We start from the raw sequence: 18,883 nt of genomic DNA, 5'->3' as shown, positions 1-18,883 counted from the left end.
GCTGGGATTAAGGGTCAGCCACAGACACACATTTGCTTTCTTTGCAAAGCAGAGGCCCACATGCGCCATGGTGGCCAGTCCCAGCACCCAGAGAGCTGGTGAGTGACCCTGGAGCACAGGCTGGTGGGAGCTCTGCTGGGCACGTCTAAGGTTGAGATGATAGCAGATAGGGAGGAGCTCATCGGAAGAGGAAGCAGAAGAGGATGAGGCTCTGGACAGATGTGAGCCTTGGAGCCCTGAGGGGAGGAGCCATAGTGGGGTGGTTCTGCAGAATCAGCAGGGGGTGGGCAGAGCCCGGAGGGTGGGCAGGACCCCATCAGAAGCATATAAGGCCGGTGTCTCGGCTGTGTGCCCCCTGCTGCTGGCCCGCAGGACAGCCCTTCCGGAGCCGGTGGCTGGGAGCAGCATTGGAGGATGAAGGACATGGAGATGAGCAGTGACACAGTCCACTTCTGCACAGATGACCAGGGTGTCTTCCTGAACCCCCAAGGTGAGGACGCTGGGCCTGGCCCACCCCCAGTCAGGGACCACCGGCCTGCTTGTCCCCCAGCCCCCTGCCGTGTCTCTGAGCCCAGCAGGCTGGAGCTGGCCTCCTCACTGCCTCAGCTTGTGGAGTGAAGAGGTAAGGGCAGGAAGGGAGCCATGCAGAGGACGGGGGCCCAAATGCAGCTCAGAGCCAGAGACGCCACCATGAGGGCTCCCCAGACCCTCTCCCTCTGGGACAGCCCCCCAATAAGGGAAAGCAGGTGAACTCTGAATTCAGATGGACCTGGTTTTGGTTTATTTAATTTATTTGAAAGACAGAGTTACAAAAGAGGGAGAGACAAAGAAAGAGATCTTCCATCCTCTGATTCACTCCCCAAATGGCTGCAAGGGTCTAAGCTAGGAGCCTGGAACTCCATTTGGGCTCCCATGTGGGTGCAGGGGCCTAAGCACTTGAGCCATCTTCTGCCATTTTCCCAGGCCATTAGCAGGGAGCTGGATGGGAAGCAGAGCAGTTGGGTCTTAAATTGGTGCTCTGGTATGGAATGCCAGCTTTGCAAGTAGTGGCTTAATCTGCTGTCCTACGGAGCTGGCCCCAGGTGGACCTGGTTTTGAACCCCAGCTGTGCACCCTGGTGAGGCCCCAGGGACTCTGAGCTGATCACTCCTTGAGTGGGCTTCTCTGAAGACCCTTTGTTTCTATCCACAGTTCCCAGCATGCTCAGGCACAGCCCTTGTCAGGACATTCTAGATGGAGGCTCTAGGACTGACCTGTGCCAGCCTGGGGAGGGGAGGTGGCAGTGCCACCCCAAAGGGCTGTGACTTTCGCTCTGGTCAGGATTCGTGAGCAAGATTGGCCTTGAGTCTCCAGGGTCAGGGCTCCTGCTCTGCCCTCTCCTCTTTCTCTCTCCCACCTTCCTCTCATTTTTCTCCTCTCATTCAAGCCACATCTTTGTTGCCTTTCCCTCTGAGCCACATTCTGTGTCCCGTGCACCTCTGAAACCTCTGTAGATGCAGAGGGCCACGGACAGCCCTGGGGAACGGTCAGCATGGCTCCGTCTCTCTTCTTTGTGAGCACCTGATGACAGGTGCAGCAGGAGACTGTCAGAGGGGCTGACTCTGGGCCAGCCCACCCAGCAGCCTCTCATCCTGGGCCCTGGCTTCTCCCTGCAGGGGCAGACTCCATGGCAGTGGCTCCTGCAGCCCTCAGGATTCCAAGGCACCTTCAGGCCACCTTGGCATTCGTGGCCGTGGCTGTGGTCTCTTCTCTCGTGGCCCTCATTGTGGTGGGTAAGTCCCCAGATGACTCTAGCCCTGCCGACTCCCCTTGCACAGAGGCCCAAAGGGCCCCAGTGCACATTCTCCAGGTCTCTCTGCTCCTGAAGGGTCTGTCTCCCCATTCCCAGGCCCACACCACACAGAGAAACCATGGAGCTCAGGGGAGTTCCCCAAGACCTGGGACTCATGAGGAACAATCGGAGAGGGTCCTCAGTGCCCACTCCCTCCTCCTGGAATCCCAGGTGGGCCTGGGGCAGCCTGTTCTCCCAAGCTCAGGGTTGGAGTTGCGCTGACCCAGGAATGGGGTGTCTCAGCTCTGTACTCCGAGGACCTGTGCCGTAGGCCCCAGGCTTCAAGCCACACTTCTGTGAGACAGCTACTGGGCAGTTACCTGTGGGGCCTCACAGTGAGCAGCCACGGGGAGGTGGAGGAGGTGGGAGGGAGCGAAGGTGTTCAGATGCCCAGACCCTGGGACTAGCTTCTCCCCAACCCTTCTAGGCTCCTAAATGGGTTTCACTGTCCTCGCAGTAAGAAATATTTTGTTCAAAAATGATAACTGAATTGAAGTATAATGGGCACATAATTTAGTACACACATTTAAAGCATACAGTCTGGTCAGTTTGGAGTATGTATACGCAGTGACTGTCACTACCATCAAGATAACAAACAGATTTGTTATCCTGCACCCCCAAATGCTGAAGTGTAATGCTGCCTCTCCCCTGTTCCCTTATGCCCATGCACCCACGGCTCTGCTGCCGTAACTGCAGACTAGTCTGCTTTTTCTAGTGTTTTATACAAAAGGGATCATGTACTACGTACCTTGTTTGCCTCTGCTGGTCATATGATTTGCAGTTTCTTAGTCTCTGACTTCTTTGTTTTAAAGATTTATTTATTTATTTGAAAGCAGAGATACAGAGACAAGAGGCAGAGAGAGGTCTTTCATCTGTTGGTTCACTCCTCAGAGGGCTGCAATGGCCAGAGCTGCGCCAATCCGAAGCCAGGAGCCAGGAGCTTCTTCCAGGTCTCCCATGCGAGTGCAGGGGCCCAAGTACTTGGGCCATCTTCTACTGCTTTCCCAGGCCATAGCAGAAAGCTGGGTCAGCTGTGGAGCATCTGGGTCTTGAACCGGTGCCCATGTGGGATACTGGCAGTGCAGGCAGAGGCTTTACCTGCTACACCACAGTGCTGGCCCCAGTTTCCTGACTTTTTATACTTGATCTTAGCCAAAAGACTGAGAAATGATTGACTTTTTATTCTCTTCATCAGATCTCAATTTTTATAATCTAATTTACCAAAATCTTTTCTTTCATGGATTGTGCTTTTGGTCTGGTATCTGGGAAGTTTTCACCTAATCCAAGTCCACAATGGCATTCTGCTATGTTTTCTCTCAGAAATTTTACAGATTCTGGTTTGATCTTTAGGTCTGGGCTTCATTTTGAAACCTCCCCACCCCCCCATTTTTTTAAAGATTGCCCCCTTTTTTTTTATGAACTGCTTTTGTACCTCTGTTAAAAGTCATTGTGTGAGTCTACTTCCAGATTCTACATTCTGTTGCCTTGATTGATTCACTGTCTTGATAAAGCAAGATCTTTGGCTGGCCTTTGCACACTGTCAAGGGCCATTTGGCATTTGGCCTAGCCCACTAAGATGCCTGCACCCCACACTGGGGTGCTCAGGTTCAAAGCCCGGTGTGGGGTGAGGAGCAGTGTGTTCATGCTGCAGAGTCCTCCTCCCTGCTTCTGAGGGGAGGCTGGGCTCAGGAGGGGACCAGGTCACAGTTCATGAGGATGCTCGCAGGTGGGGCCAGAGGGACAGGCCTTGTGGCAGCGTGGCGCTGCAGTCTGCCTGTCCGGCCACCATGACCAAGGCCTTTTCTTCAAGTCCCCCACATCCTCAGACTGCTCTGCAGGGATGCTGGGGTGCTGCTGGCCCTTTAGAAGACCATTCCGGCTGAGGTCCAGTGTCACCTGCAAGGTGTGGCTTCCTCTACCCCAGCCCTGGGGATCACACGCAGTGCTTCCACCCAGGGCACAGGTTTTGCTTTATTTCCTTTTTTCTTTGTGTTTTTTCACCCCTGAAGTTTGTGATGGGAAAATTCATGTTTGTGGTCTGCACAACTTTTAGAGGGTGACAGTGGTGACCCACAAGGTTTCATGCTTATACAGTGTTCCCTAGGACTCAGCGTGTGCCTCATTGCTACCTGTTTGCCTCCTCATCATGATCCATGGACTTTGAGACCTCAATGGAATTAAGCTGCAACAGCTCCAAATGATAGAATCAATTGCTTTTGGGTTGAGCAATTACAATGGCAAAATAGCCCAATCCCTACCAACATCCCCGTCAGGGGCAGCTGGTCTGCAGGAGGCCAGCATCTCAATCCTTCGACCCCTTTGTCCTTGTGTGATAGCTGTGCTGTGGCCACCACCTCAGCTGGCCTGTCCCTGGGTCTGCTGGCTGCGGTGATGAGCTGCCTGAGGGATCCTCAGAGCTGCACCTGCATGGTTCCCTGGGATGCTCTGGTTAATACATTCATTGCTTCCCTGATTAATGGTCTCTTTGGCTGCCTTCTCCACTTCTTCCCTCCAGATCACTGCATCTTTGGAGAGATAGACGAAGTAAAAGAGGCTTTTCAGGTGTTTAAAAGCCACGTGGAGAATCGCAGCACCTCACAAAGGGAGATCCAGATGTTGGTGTGCCAAGTGAATGACGTCAGATCTCAGCTGCAGGTGCTCTGCGGCGACTACCCAGGAAACACCAGCACTGACGTGCAGATGATGAAAGACTCCCTGTGGGTCACCAGCCTGGACAACACCAGTGCTGAGATCCAGGTCCTGCGAGGCCACGTGGAAGGGGCTGCCAGTGACATCCACTTGTTGAAAGGAGAATTGAACACTGTCACTGCCGAGACCCAGCTAGCAACTGGCCATTTAGGTCAGATAGATGCTCAGCTCCAAGTGCTGAAGGCACAACTGGAAGATGTCAACAGCTTAAATTACCAGATGCAGGTGTTAGGTGGTCAACTGGACAATGCCAGCAGAGAGATAGAGACTTTAAGACAAGGGATGCAGGCTGCTGAGGCCCTGGGCTCCAAGACCCAAGCATTAGAGAGTGGCCTGAAGCAGGTCAGTGCCGAGATCCAGAGGTTAAGAGGGGACTTAGAGAGCACCAGAGCTCTCACTGGGGGCCTCGCAGAGCAGCAGAGTCGCCTGGAGACCCTCAGTGCCGCAGTTGCTTCCCAGGAACGGCTACAGAAGAACCAAAGTGAGTGTGTGTATGTGTGGGTGTGTGTGTGTGTGCCCGTGCCACGGTACATGGTGAAGGTGCATGATAACGATGGTGTGGGCTGGGGGCCACACAGCCCTGGTTCTGACTTCTCGCTGTCACAAAGGCTGTGTTTGTGAGTTGCTCACCATCTCTGAGCTTCACTTTTTTTTTTTTTTCCAGATTTATTTATTTATTTGAAAGCAGAGTTACAGAGAGGAAGAGGCAGAGAGAGAGAGAGAGAGAGAGAGAGAGAGAGAGAGAATCTTCCATCTGCTTGTTTACTCTCCAGATGGTTGCAATGGCCAGACTGTGCTGATTCGAAGCCAGGAGCTTCTTCCAGGTCTCCCATGAGGGTGCAGGGACCGGAGGACCTGGGCCACCTTCTACTGCTTTCCCAGGCCATAGCAGAGAGCTGGATCGGAAGTGGAGCAGCCAGGACTCAAACCAGTGCCCATGAGGGATGCCGGCACTGCAGGTGGTGGCTTTGCCCGCTACGCCACAGTGCCAGCCTCTGAGCTTCACTTTTCTCATGCGCCAAGTGGGGACACGTGAGGAGCAAATGAGCTAACTCATGGGATGCATTTAGTGGCACCCAGCGTTCATGGGCTCACTTGATGTTTCCTGAGAGGCTGCGTGTGATGTGTCAGGTGTAAAAGTGAGTGAGTCATGCCATCCACCCCAGGGGCAGCTTTCAGACTAATGGGGCATAATGGCAGCAAAACCACACAGATGCTGTAAGGGGCTAGGGACTAGGACGGGGAGCACGGAAAGATGGGAGAAGGAATCTGCCAGGGGTGGGGAGAGATCTTCTGTGGGGCAAGGATCCAAAGATGCTTGGTTGAGGGGATGAGCCCTGCAGGACGGGTAGACATTCTCCACCAGACAGGGTTAGAGAGCAATACATTTGCAGGCAGGGAGACACAAAAGCCTGAGGTTCTGGAAACTTCTGGCAGTGAACGTGGGCAAGAGGGTTACTGGGTGATGTGCAGGCTGGAAGCACAGCAGGCAGGGGGCAGAGCAGTGGCTCTTGCACTGTTTCCAACGTATATATGGCATGGAATTCATGCAAAACAAAGCTTTCACACCTGCTAATGGGTTGGTGGGTGTACCAGGCCGGCAGACCAGCCCGGGGAGACACAGGCTGGAGGTGGGCAGCGGCTGGGCTTGGGGCTCATCCTCTAGGAGATGAGGAACTACCCATAGGCATCAGGGAGGAGGGCGACCGAGTGGAATGAGAGGAAGAGAGTGGTGCGATTCGGGTGCGCTGTGTCTGAGATGCTCTGGGGAGACCCAAGGATGTGTGGCACTCAGGAGAGAGGCGCTGGCTGCAAATAGAGACATGGTGGCCTCAAGACAGCGATGAGAGTGAGCAAGGTTTCTGCGGACAGAATGCATTGTGAGAGTAAGGCTCGGGGCCCAAAGAGGAAATCAGTCTCCACACGGGCAGACGGGAGAGCGAGACCGGAGACGATTTCTGAAGGCAGGAGGAGGACCAAAGAGGGGTGCAGCAAGGAAGGAGAGAATTTCAAGAAGGGGGTGCTTGGTTTGGGCAAACGCCAAAGAGAGGCCAAGATGAGGATCAGTAAGCACCCCGGACTCTGGGCCGCTCCTAAGTCGTGGGAATGCTGTTTCCGTGGGGAGTTGTGGGCGGCTTGCGACCCTGGTCAGCTGGATGTGAATCCATCAGGTAATGAGTCATTCAAGGAACCTGGCTGGGCAGGGAAGGAGAGAGGTGAGGCTAAGGTGAGGGGCTTGGGCTGGGCAGGGGGAGGGATTGAAAACAAGGCAGACCATGGTGGGTCTTTGCAGAACCTGTTTGTTAAATATGGGCAGCGGGGCAACTACTGGGAGACAGAAAGGCGGGAAAACATTTGTGTTTCCATGGGAATTTCTGTCTTTTCCGTGGGAACCCACTGCTAACTAGGCCCGCTCTGGGGATGTGAGAAAGGAGCCAGGTGGGAGGGGGCTAAGGATGGGGGTGGGAGGAGAGCGAGAGGAATGAAACACAGATGAGTGTTCAAAACAAGTGAAGAGCGCTGGGGCGGTGCTGCCCCTCGGAGGCTGCTGGGGAGCGGTGTGCCGGTCCATGCTCCCAGGTTTGCAGATGGAACAGGAGCAAGGAGTTCCTGTTCAGTGCTGGGTGTTTCTGGTGGGGCAGGAGGCTACTTGATAAGAGTGAAGGAGGACGTGGAGCTGGGAAAGAGAAGGGCTGTTGGAGCAATTGCCGAAGGGATCGACTTGGTGGGCAGCACCCGGGATCCACCCGGCCTCTTTGCTGTGTCCCCAGGCTGGTGCTAGCGGCCTGAAGCCTCCCTTCCTTCCTCCTCTCCCAGCGCCCCTGCCCTCCTCCTCCTTTGCTCCTGGGCCTTGCTGCTGCTTTGGTGGAGACCAGTGCTTCTCCAGCGTGGGGACATGCTTTATTTATTTTATTTTATTTGAAAGGCAGAGCAACAGAAAGAGAGGGAAAGACAGAGAAAGTGATCTTCCATATTTCCATAATAGCCAAGGCTGGGCCAGGCAGAAGCCAGGAGCCTGGAGCTAGAACTCCATCTGGGTCTCCCACATGGGTGTCCGGGGCCCAAGCACTTGGGCCATCTTCTGTTGCTTTCCCAGGAGCATTAGTGGGGAGCTGGATAGGAAGCCACACAGCTGATGCTTAAACATGCGCTCAGGTGTAGGATGCTGGTGTTGCAGGCAGTGGCTTAATCCACTGCACCACACCAGCCCCTCCAAGGGACTGTACAATACTGATACCTGGGACTCTTCTCTGGAATTCTGATTTGGTTTTTGGTGGTTGGGTGGGATACAGCTTGGGCATGAAGATTTTGTAAAAAAAATTTATTTTTTTATTTGAAAGAGTTACAGGGAGAGAGGGAGAGAGAGATATAGAGAGAGGTCTTCCATCTGCTGGTTCACTCCCCAGTTGGCTGCAATAGCCGGAGCTGCGCTGATCTGAAGCCAGGAGCCAGCAGCTTTTTATGGATCTCCCATGCGGGTTCAGGGGCCCAAGGACTTGGGCCATCTTCTACTGCTTTCCCAGGCCATAGCAGAGAGCTGGATCAAAGTGGAGCAGCTGAGACTAGAACTGGCGTCCATATGGGATGCCAGCATTGGAGGTGGTGGCTTTACCTGCTACGCCACAGCGCCGGCCCCATGAAGATATTTTTAAAAGGCTCCTTAGGTGGTCCTAAAGGCATCAGGGCTAAGAACCATCTGTCTAGCTTTTTCTTAAGGAGCCAAATTGTAGTAGCTATTTTAGGCTTTTGGCTCGATGGTCTCTGCTGTTGTAGAAATACAACAGCCAAAAACAACATGCAAACAAATAAATAAAATTTTTATAAAAAGAAGCTGCTGGTGGGCTATATTTGCCAACTCTCAGTTTAGACTCCTGATTTTCAGACTTTGGAGTTCATCAGAATCACCTGAAGAGCTTGCCAACCTGCAGATTGCTAAAACAATTTCACATTCAGCAGGGTTGGCGCGAGCCTAAGTTTGTGTTTCTATCATGTTCCCAGGTGCTGCTGATGCTGCCGGTCTGGGCCCAGGCTCTGAGCACCCCTGGTGTATACACTGCCCCTCTCTCCTGAGCCTTTGCTACTGGGTTATACTTGGTGTTCAGCAGGTTGGAACTTTCACAGTCCAATCTGTGCATGTCACAGTTCTTTAGAACTTTTCTCGCTCATAGGGAAAAACCCAAACTTCACGTGGGAAGTATGTTAATGCCGGTGAACCTGCCCAAGGCCCTCTCCCACCTCTGATACTTTGAGCATCCCAAGTTGCTGTGTTGTAACATTGCTCGCCTACGTGCTTTGCTGCCTATGCTTTCCCCTGCCTGGAATGCTTGCCTCTCTGCACCTTCCACCTACAGCTCTTCCTCATTCTTTTTCTTTTTTTTAGGATTTATTTTATTTGAAAGACAGAGTTACAGAGAGGTATAGACAGAGAGAGGTCTTCCATCCACTGGTATACTCCCCAGATGGCCGCAACGGCTGGAGCTGCACCGATCCGAAGCCAGGAGCCAGCAGCTTCTTCCGGGTCTCCCATGTGGGTGCAGGGGCCCAAGGACTTGGGCCATACTCTACTGCTAACCCAGGCCATAGCAGAGAGCTGGATCAGAAGAGGAGCAGCTGGGACTAGAACTGGCACCCATATGGGATGCTGGCGCTTCAGGCCAGGGCTTTAACCCGCTGCACCACAGTGCTGCCCCCCTTCCTCATTCTTAAGTGACATCTCTCTCAAGGCGTCCTCCCTGAGCCACTTCTCCTGCCCAGGGGAAGCAGACCATTGGATCATCTTTTGTGCCTCTGTTCAAATGTGCACCAAGATTTTATTCACAGCATCTTCAACACATTTTCTCTCCTGTCTCATTTATAAGATCCTGTGTTCCCCGAGGGCGTACGTCATGTCTTAGTGTTCTTAATGTAACAATCCCTGGGCCATAGAAGTTAAGGATGTTGTGCCCTGGATCTTGAGCAGAAGAACAAATGAATAAATAAGGACCACCTGTGTCTCTAATGCAAACAGCTGTGGGCAGAGAAAGTTTGGCGAGCAGAGAGAATCGGGGTGTGTGCTCATAGGACGAGCCATCAGAATTTGGTCAGGCAATACCTGCAGTTACTCGATTTAGTTCTTCTAGAAGGGTCTGACTGTGTGACCCACAGTTTACAGCTCATGATGGAAAGAATGAAAACAACTCGAGTTCATAGCAGCCAGCCTGCTGCCATTTGGGTCTCCCTTGTTAAAACTGAGCCCAAAGACCAGGAGAAGCACCTGGCTCCTGGCTTTGGATCAGCACAATGCGCTGGCCGCAACTGCAAAAAGGAAGACCTTTCTCTCTGTCTGTCTCTCTCACTATCCACTCTGCCTGTCAAAACAAAAAACAAAACAAAACAAAAAAAAACTGAGCCCAAGACTTCCATCAGCTGGTCTCCCAATAGAACTGCACAGGAGCCATACATTTCAAGTCTGTAAATATGAACACCAATGCCATTTAACTTAATTTAAGAACAGAGAGGAGGGACTGGTGCTGTGGCATAGCTGGTTCAGCCATGGCCTGCAATGCTGGTATCCCATATGGGCACCAGTTCAAGTCCTGGCTGCTCCACTTCCGATCCAGTTCTCTGCTAATGTGCCTGGGAAAAGCAGCAGAAGATGGTCCGGGTGCTCTGGCCCCTGCTACCCATGTGAGTGACTTGGAAGAAGCTCTTGGCTCCAGCCTGGCCCAGCTCTGGCTGTTGCAACCAGCTGGGAGTAAACCAGCAGATGGAAGATCTATTTCTTTCTTCCTCTAACTCTGACTTTCAAATAAATAAATAAACCTTTAAAAGAAACAAAACACAGAAGAATTGAACCTTCTATACTGAGGGCCTGCAGGCAGCACTTAGAATATTGGCAGCAATCTGAATGGGCCCACATGTAATCTGCTATGAAGAACCATCTGTATAGTATGTTTCATTTTCTAATGTGTGAAAATAAAAGGAAAAAATGGAATTTGGTCAGGCCGAGCAGTGATGACAAGGTCCTGGAGTGGCCATGGGTGTGGGCAGCTGATGTGGGTGGAGGTGGAGTCAGGAACATGTGAGGCCAGCGGGTGGCTGCACTGTCTCCAGGGAGGGAGGCAGGAATAGGAGTGGAGAGCACTGGCAGGCGAGAACCATGAGCTGGGAGACAGGGCAGATGGGCGGAGAGCCAGGAAGTCTAGGAAGGAGTCTGGCAGCAGGGCTGAGTTTCCCAGGAAAGACCAAGCCAGCGTAGTCGGGCTGCTTCCTGGAGTACCAGGCAGTGGGTTGGAGTGCGGCCTCTGAGGCCCTGCTCCTGGAGCTCTGGGCACCAAGAATGATCTGGGCTTGTGAGTCTCAGTGGTCAGCCTCAGAGAAGGTGGGGAATCAGCTCCTGCTTCTCTCCTCCTCAATCTTCGCTGCAGCTCAACTTCTCCAGCTGTTCCTGCAAGGCTGGAGGTTGGACAGGGGCAACTTGTACTACTTCTCTCATGTCAAGAAGTCCTGGCACGAGTCTGAGCAGTTCTGTGCATCCCGCGGAGCCCACCTGGCATCGGTGACCTCTGAGGAGGAGCAGGTCAGAGCCGCACGCGGCCTGGGTCTGGTAGACTTGGCATGTGATGTGGGACTTGGGTGCTTTGGCCTGCCTGCTCAAGTGGGTGTGGCGAAAACCTCCATGTCTCCTCTGTCAGTGAGCAAATATTGATGGAGTTCGGGGGAGCACCTTACACTGGAGGCAGAAGCACTAGGTGGCAAGCAGCCACTTCCTCAGTGAGCAAGGGAGACCCCCGGAGGCCCGTGGATGTCGGGGGTGGGGTGCGGTGGGGGAATCAGGCCCCAGGTGCTGCCCTCACAGTGCTGTCCCACGCCCCTGCTTTCTCTCTGAGGCTGCGTTTCCAATCACCTTGGTTCAAGGTCATTTATTCCAGTGGCGGTGGAGGGTCCAGGAGCAGGAGTACCAGCTTCTCTGAAGGGCCAGATACACCTATCTGAGCCTGGGGACCACCAAAGGCAGTGCTGCCCAGATGGCCCGTCTGCCGAGGTCCCCATCAGAACTTGCCAGAGTTGTGAAAGCACAGTGGGTTGGGTCAATTCAGCCTACACAACCACCCACCCCTGGGCTCTGCTTTGTGCTGTAGGCCTGACAAAGCCCAGGCCGCCTCAGAAAACACATCCTCCTTCTGAGCGATGGCCTGGTTGTTGTCCTTCATCGAGGGCTGGGCTATCTTGGAGCAGTCAGCCTGGGAGAAGCTGGGCTTTCCTGATGGGGTTAGGCTGCTGCCCTGGGCCCTGGGCAAAGCACGGAAGGTACAGAGAGGGGGCCAGCTCTGCAGAGAAGCGGCCTTCCTGGGAGAAGCTGGGCTTTCCTGATGGGGTTAGGCTGCTGCCCTGGGCCCTGGGCAAAGCACGGAAGGTACAGAGAGGGGGCCAGCTCTGCAGAGAAGCGGCCTTCAGGCCCCTGGGACCAGGGAGACAGAGAACCAGCTCCTATGGCCCAGGGTCAAAACAGAGCAAAGCCTCTCTCTGCAGGCATTCCTGGGGCAGTTCACAAGCAACCTTTACCACTGGATTGGCCTCACTGACAGCGACGTGGAGGGCTCCTGGCGCTGGACAGATGGGACACCATTCAGCAGCTCCCAGAGCACAGCGTGAGTCCAGTGCTGGCCCTGTCCCACGCGCTGTCTGGCTAGTGACCTTGTGTGCCTCCGTCCTTCATATATATCCCTGCTCAGCAGGTATTACTGTCATGGGTGTGGTGTGTGTAGACAGACACAGCTGTGGTCCTCACCTGGACCCCTCCATAGAGGGGCTGGCAGGCAGCCTGTGAAGGGGTCTTCCCATTGTTGTGTTTCCTGTTTTCCTTATCCTATAGCCTGCTCAGGCCTGGTCCCAAGGGATCCCTTCTCCCTTGGAAGGTATTGTGGCTTCATAGAACCCTGCCCCTGCCCCCATCCCTGGATCCTCAGTAACTGAGGCAGCCCCAGCAGAGCCACCTTCTGGGCCCCCCTGGCTCCGACCCTGTCCCTATCCTGGGGCCACCAGAGCATGAGGGACCCATGTCACTGAAGCTCGTGTCCCACCTAGCAGGGGGGAGAGACACTGCCTTTGTCTAACAGAATGAAGGCCTGTTGTTCCCAGGTTTTGGGACAAGAACCAGCCAGACAACTGGCGACACAGCAATGGGCAGGCTGAAGACTGTGTCCAGATGCAGCAGAAGTGGAATGACATGGACTGTGGTGCCTCCTTTCACTGGGTCTGCAAAAAGCCCATGGGCCAGAACATGGCCTAAGGGCGGGCAGAGCTGAGGGTCCACTCTCGGTCGCCAGCGTGGGACCCTCCTCCTCTGTGAACTCTCCTGAGCTTCTGAACTCAGCCTGCCCTCTGGGGCCTTCCACTGGCCTTCTGCACTTCCTGCCTCTGCCTGCTGTTTAACCCCTTCAGACCTGTGTACCGCATGGGACCCCGTGGGATCAATGAAGAGCTTTCCTGGGCCTCTGTATCCCCTCAGACCAGCACAGGCCTGCAGTCAGTGGGTCCTCAATAAAGACTGTGCCAACGGAAGCTCTGTGCTGCTTGTCCCTGGGCCCGCCACCACTCTCCCTCCTCCATGGATTGCTCCTCCTTCCCTCAATGTCCTCTCTCTCTAAGATTTGAAAGGGAGAGAGAGAAAGAGAGAAAGAGAGAGGAGAGAGGAGAGAGAGAGAGAGAGTTTTTTTTTTAAAGATTATTTATTTGAAAGACAGTTATAGACAGAGAGGGGGAGAGGTCTTGTATCTGCTGGTTCACTCCCCATAATGATGCAACAGCCAGATGGACGCCAGGAGCCTGGAACTCCATCCAGGTCCCTCATGTGAGTGACAGGGGCCCAAGCACTTGAGCCATTTTCCACTGCTTTCCCAGGGAGCTGCTTTAGCAGGGAGCTGGATCAGAAGTGGAGCAGCTGGGACACAAACCAGTACTCCAGTTGGGGCGTTGCAAGCTGTGGCTTAACCTGCTATGCCATGAAACAGACCACTCAATGTCCCTTCTGTCCTGAAACGCCTTTATTTAAGGGCTTTTGAGCTAGTTTGTTGCAAATGGTGAGGTTTAATAAACTGTAGGGACTTCCTAAGAGGTACAAATCCCAGGAAGTCCTAGCCAGTCTGGTTGTTCCTCTGGAATTTTTCCAGCCCTTTAAACCTCTCCAAATCTCTCCTGAGGGCTGGGCTCGCCTCGTCTTCAGACTGACGACTCTCAGAGCCATGTCTCTGGCTTCAGCCTGTTCTTGTGACCTCCACTCATCCGTCTGGGCACTCAGCTTCTTGCCCGCTCGGCTTAGTCTCCTGAGCAGTTCTTTGCCAGGTCTGTGGATGCCATCCCATGCACATTCCCAGAATCCTGCATGGCTCCCTCCTCTTCATACCCTGTGCTTCCCATGCCCCCATTCTAGTGCTCTCAGTCTCCCCAAACTCCTATTTTTTTCCTTAGCTAGCAAGACTGTGAAGCCCCATTTAGGACCCTCCTCCCCGTGCTGTAGGCTGGAGCCTCCTTATCTGGTCTGCTATCTCAGAGCACAGCTAACTTGATCACAACTTTGCCTGTTGTCCAACAACTGCTTCATGTGCCGTCCAGTCTCCTAGCTGCTACAGTAAAGGACTGGCCCAGTTACTCCACTGTGACCAGAAATAGAAGTCTGTTCTCACTTACACGATACCTTTGGCTGAACAGGACTTTAACTCATTTGAATTCCTGTTTATCAGCCTTTTCCTTTATGGATTCTTAGCTTTGTGTCAATCTTAGAAACTCCTCCTCTGAGCCAAGATTTGCTGTGTTTCTTCTACAACTTTAGTAAATTCATGCTTTACACTGACATTATTAATCCACCTAGAATTTATTTTTGAGAATATTGTGAGATAGGCATCTACTTTTACAAAAAAAAAATCACTAAATCATAACCTGTTCCTTTTCACTCATTTGAAAAGCAACATCCTCCAATATGAAATTTATGGGTTCTTTCTAGACTCTTGATTGGATTCAGTAAACTCTTTTTGCCTTAATTGGGACCACATTAACTGTAGTTTAAATTTTTTTCAAATAAACTTATTTTTATTTATTGGAAAGGCAGAGAGACACGGATCTTTCATCCTTTGGTTCATTTCCCAAATGCCTGCAACAGCCAGGGCTGGGCCAGGCCAAAGCCAGGACCTTAAACTCAATCTGGGTCTCTCCTGAAAGTGGCAGAGACCCGAGTACTTGAGCCACTGCCTGCTGCCCCCCAGGGTGTGCATTGGCAGGAAGCAGGAATTGGAAGTGGATCCAGGGCTCAAACCCAGGCACTCCAACATGGGATGTGGGAACCCAAGTGGCATCTTAATGGCTGCACCCAAGAGCTGCCCTGTGGTCACACTGTAATGTGTTTTCTTACCTGGTAGGGCAAGTGCCCCTTTAACTTTTCAGGAATGTTGAGGTGTGTTTGTGGGACAGGCTCTGATGATTGGTGAATTTCACCGAAGGGTGTGAGTTGGTGACTCACCCAATTTTTCATCGGTGCATCCCTAAACTTTTAATCCCAGTTGATCCAGTGGCCATGGAGGGCCCTCCGAAAGGCATTCCCCAGCCTTTTGCCCAGGAAAAAGAAGCCGAGCAGGCAGCTTTCCACAGTGTGCAGGGTAAGAGCAGAGGAAGGAGGGCTGGCATCTCACTGCCGGGTGGGGATGGCCCCTGCGTGCCCGTGCTGGGCACAGCCTCTGGTGTGGGCAGCGGCAGGGGTGCGGCTTGGTGCTGCAGGCAGAGGGGGGGCGGCGAGCTCCGTGTGGGCCTCCTAGCAGTTCCAGTGTCTCTGGACTCAGCCTTCCCTGCGCTCTGCTTGAGGAGCGAGGCAGAGTTCTGAGCTGTGGGTCTGCCAGGCTTCTCTGGCACAGAAAGCCCTGCCTTGTGTTCAGCCCCCCAGCTACTGCCCGTTAGAGATCCATTTTCTCAGTTCTGTTGTATCAGGTATCACTTGGCTTCCACAGCCAGCTTCCACATTTCGCTGAGATTTCTTGTCTGCGGTTGATTCACACCTGACCTTTGCCCTTGTGGATTTATTTCTGTTCCATGACTTACAGTGGGCTTGAGGAGGAAATAGAAATGTGCATCAAATCTCTCTCTGTCGTCTCTCCATCCTTCTGTCACTCTGCCTTTCCAATAAACAAATCTTTTAAAAAATCCTGTATTCAGGGATAGACCCTGAGATAGGCATTTGATACAGCAGTTAAGATGCCACTTGGGGCCGGCACTGCGGCTCACTAGGCTAATCCTCCGCCTGCAGCGCTGGTACCCCAGGTTCTAGTCCCGGTTGGGGTGCCGGATTCTGTCCCGGTTGCCCCTCTTCCAGGCCAGCTCTCTGATGTGGCCCGGGAAGGCAGTGGAGGATGGCCCAAGTGCTTGGGCCCTGCATCTGCATGGGAGACCAGGAGGAAACACCTGGCTCCTGGCTTCGGATCGGCACAGCACGCCGGCCGTAGTGGCCATTTGAGGGGGGTGAAACAATGGAAGGAAGACCTTTCTCTCTCTCTTTCTCTCACTGTCTAACTCTACCTGTCAAAAAAAAAGATGTCACTTGGGACACTTGCATCCCATATCAGGGTGCCTGGTTCAAGTCCCGGCTCCTCGACTTCTGCTCTAGCTGCGTACTGATGCATACCCTGGTCAGCAGCACATGATCACTCAAGTGCTTGGGTCCCTGCAACTCACACAGGAGACCTGAATGAAGTTCCAGGCTCCTGGTTTAGCCCTGCCCAGCCCTTTGTATTTTGTGTGCAGAGAGGTCTGCACGGCCTGATTGAAAGCAGGGGCGCTCAGGGGCCATCTCCACCAAGCAGCGAGATGCCAGCCCTCCTTCCCCTTTGCCCTTACCCTGCAGATTCTCCCTCCCTCTCACCTCTCTCTCTCTCTCTCTTTCCCCCTTTCAAATAAGATGAAAATAAATACAGAAATGTTTTTAAAATGTATTTGTTGTCTCACCATGCTACAGCTGTTTTTCAGCTGCTCTTCCACATTTGAACTCAGCCAGGGAGCGAAGGGGAGCTGTGTCTGACCCACAGCTGCTCAGTGTGGAGAGGGACCGCTGGTGCCCTGGAAGACCCAGGACGGGGGTGTTCCTCTTAGCTGAGACCAGGATCACCAACGGGGGAAAGGCAGAAGAGGTGGTTTCGGGGCAAGGGAGGGAGCGTGGGCAGCTTCTCCATGCCCCTGTGTCTCACGATGGAAGACTGGGATTGGCTGCCTCACCCCCTTCTTTCCTCCCTTTCTCGGAGATTGCCTTTCAGCACTGCAGAGGCTCCATGTTCCAGGACCCCCGTCCCCAGGGTTCCGGAAGGCAGCTAAGATGATTTCTTTATTGGCAACAGTTGTGTGACACCCCGGCCAATCTTGGCTTCCTGTCCTTTGGTCTATTTTCTGTGGGAGGTAAAGTGGTGGGAGCTGGCACTCGCCCAGCACCATGGCGTTGGGGGACAGCTGCAGCAGCGGGAGCTTCCCAGGCCCAGGACCGCAGCTTCGGCGGAGTGTTCTCCAACTCAGAGCTCCTCCTGCCCCTCCAGACCTACCAACAATTGTGTAAGCACCTGAATCGAATCCCCTGGTACCTGCTTGGAGTAGCTAGAGGCGTTTCTGACCCTGCCTTGAACCTGGCCTGCAGCAAATGGCCTGGGGCCTCTGCTGCTGTGTGTTGCCTGCCAGGTACCAGTGATGGCAGAAGCTGCCAAGGAGACAGCTCCATTTTCAGAAATGACACCAACTTCCTCACCCTCAAGGCCTTTTCCTACCTAGGGCTGGGGAGGCCTGGAGGCAGGGCCCCGAGCTCCAGGTGCAGGGAGGGATGTTTTGGTAAGGAGGCCGCTTAAAAGAAAAACAAGACACCTGGAGCCCTGGGGTTTTTTTTTTTTTTTGCACTCTGCTCAACACAGCTGTTCCCTTCCTGACTTCAGGGATTTTTCTCTGTAGATCCCTTTGCACAGGTGAAAAAGGGTAGGATTTTAGAAAGTCTAAGGAATGCCAAAGAGTCCCAAACTTTTACATTCTCAAAATCCAGCCGTCTAATCGCAGCTTCTGCTCCCCTTGCCTTCTGCCTGTAGCCGCTGCCCAGATCCTGCAGCCTCACAGCAGTCGAGGTTCTGCCTCTTTCCTTCCTGTTCCTGCCCTGTTAGCGCAGGGATTCCTGAGGGGCACTGGCTAATTGTGCCGAGGACAGAGAGCAGCCCTGACCTGTGGCAGCTGCCTGGAGGGAAGCAGCTCACCCAGCAGGAGATAGGCGGACAAGGATGGCCCTGCAGCACGTGCCAGCCCCATGTCACCATCTTGCCCAGCAGAGGTGAGATACTTTTACTACAAGTCTTCTAATCCTCCCCAAGAAACAGCTTTCTTAATTTTACATTTAAAAAATGTGTCATTTAGAGTCTGCATTAGGGGCAGTTTCACTTTAAGAAAAGATTTATTTATTTGGAAGGCAGAATTACAGAGATGAAGGGAGAAATCTTCCACCTGCTGGTTCAGTGGCCAAATGGCCACAAGCCAGGAGTCTGGAATTCCATCCGGGTCTTCCATGTGGATGGCAGGGGCCCAAGTGTCGCTTTCCTGTGTGCACTAGCAAGGAGATGGATTGGAGGTGGAGCAATGGGCGATCATAATGGATCTCAGCATCGCAGGAGGTGGCTTAACCCACCGCACCATAATACTGGTGTATTTTACAATTTTACTTTAAATGGCATCTACCAGTCTCCTTATTTCCCTCTGAAATACTCAATGAGAATCAGAAATAGACCAAACCAATGGTGGCAGCAGAGACCAAGACAGGCAGTGACTCAATTGCCCAGGACATCTTACCATCTGCAGTACCCACGAAGCCGCATCTGGACAAGAGCTTACAGCGGACAGACCCAGGCTGAGGGACAGCCTGCAGGAGGAAAAGCCTCTGTACTCTTCCCAGCTGTCCAGGTCCTGAAGACAGGAACTGCTCCAGAATGACGGAGAATAAAGAGACATGACAAAATGGACTAGATCCCAGCCCGAAAGGGAGAGGGCATTGTTGGGACAGTGTGCAGGATCTGAGTACCACTTTCCTGTGTGGTGGCTGGGCAGGGGTGGCCTTGTTTAGGGGAACTGCCCACGTGGTGCTGGGGCTGGTGAGACATCACCTCTGCAACTTCAACACTTGAGGGAAAAAACCAGCTTGAGTAATTTGGCAACAGAATAGTAACAGGAATATTCACAGAAAACATTCACAGGGAGGGAACCGCCAAGCAGCCCTTTGCTACTCTTCCTGCAACTTTTCTGTCGCTTCTATTTGTTTTAAAATGAAATTCTAATAAGTTCTGTGTGTTGCCAGCACATTTTTCTGTT

General features: G+C 53.1%; 1 protein-coding gene across 1 annotated transcript; it reads left to right on the top strand.

Annotated features, from left to right (window-relative positions):
* Positions 1-373: 373 nt before the first annotated feature.
* Positions 374-13,072, top strand: CLEC4F (C-type lectin domain family 4 member F). The gene is made up of 6 exons (XM_062208706.1): positions 374-490; positions 1,656-1,772; positions 4,347-5,021; positions 10,948-11,099; positions 12,053-12,171; positions 12,662-13,072. Exons 1-6 carry the CDS (start codon positions 415-417, stop codon positions 12,810-12,812), a joined length of 1,290 nt encoding a protein of 429 aa, XP_062064690.1. The 5' UTR covers positions 374-414; the 3' UTR covers positions 12,813-13,072.
* Positions 13,073-18,883: the final 5,811 nt, after the last annotated feature.

The sequence above is a fragment of the Lepus europaeus genome, chromosome 13, assembly GCF_033115175.1.
Source record: "Lepus europaeus isolate LE1 chromosome 13, mLepTim1.pri, whole genome shotgun sequence".
Lineage (NCBI taxonomy): Eukaryota > Metazoa > Chordata > Mammalia > Lagomorpha > Leporidae > Lepus > Lepus europaeus.
This window is presented reverse-complemented; position numbering and strand designations above follow the sequence as displayed.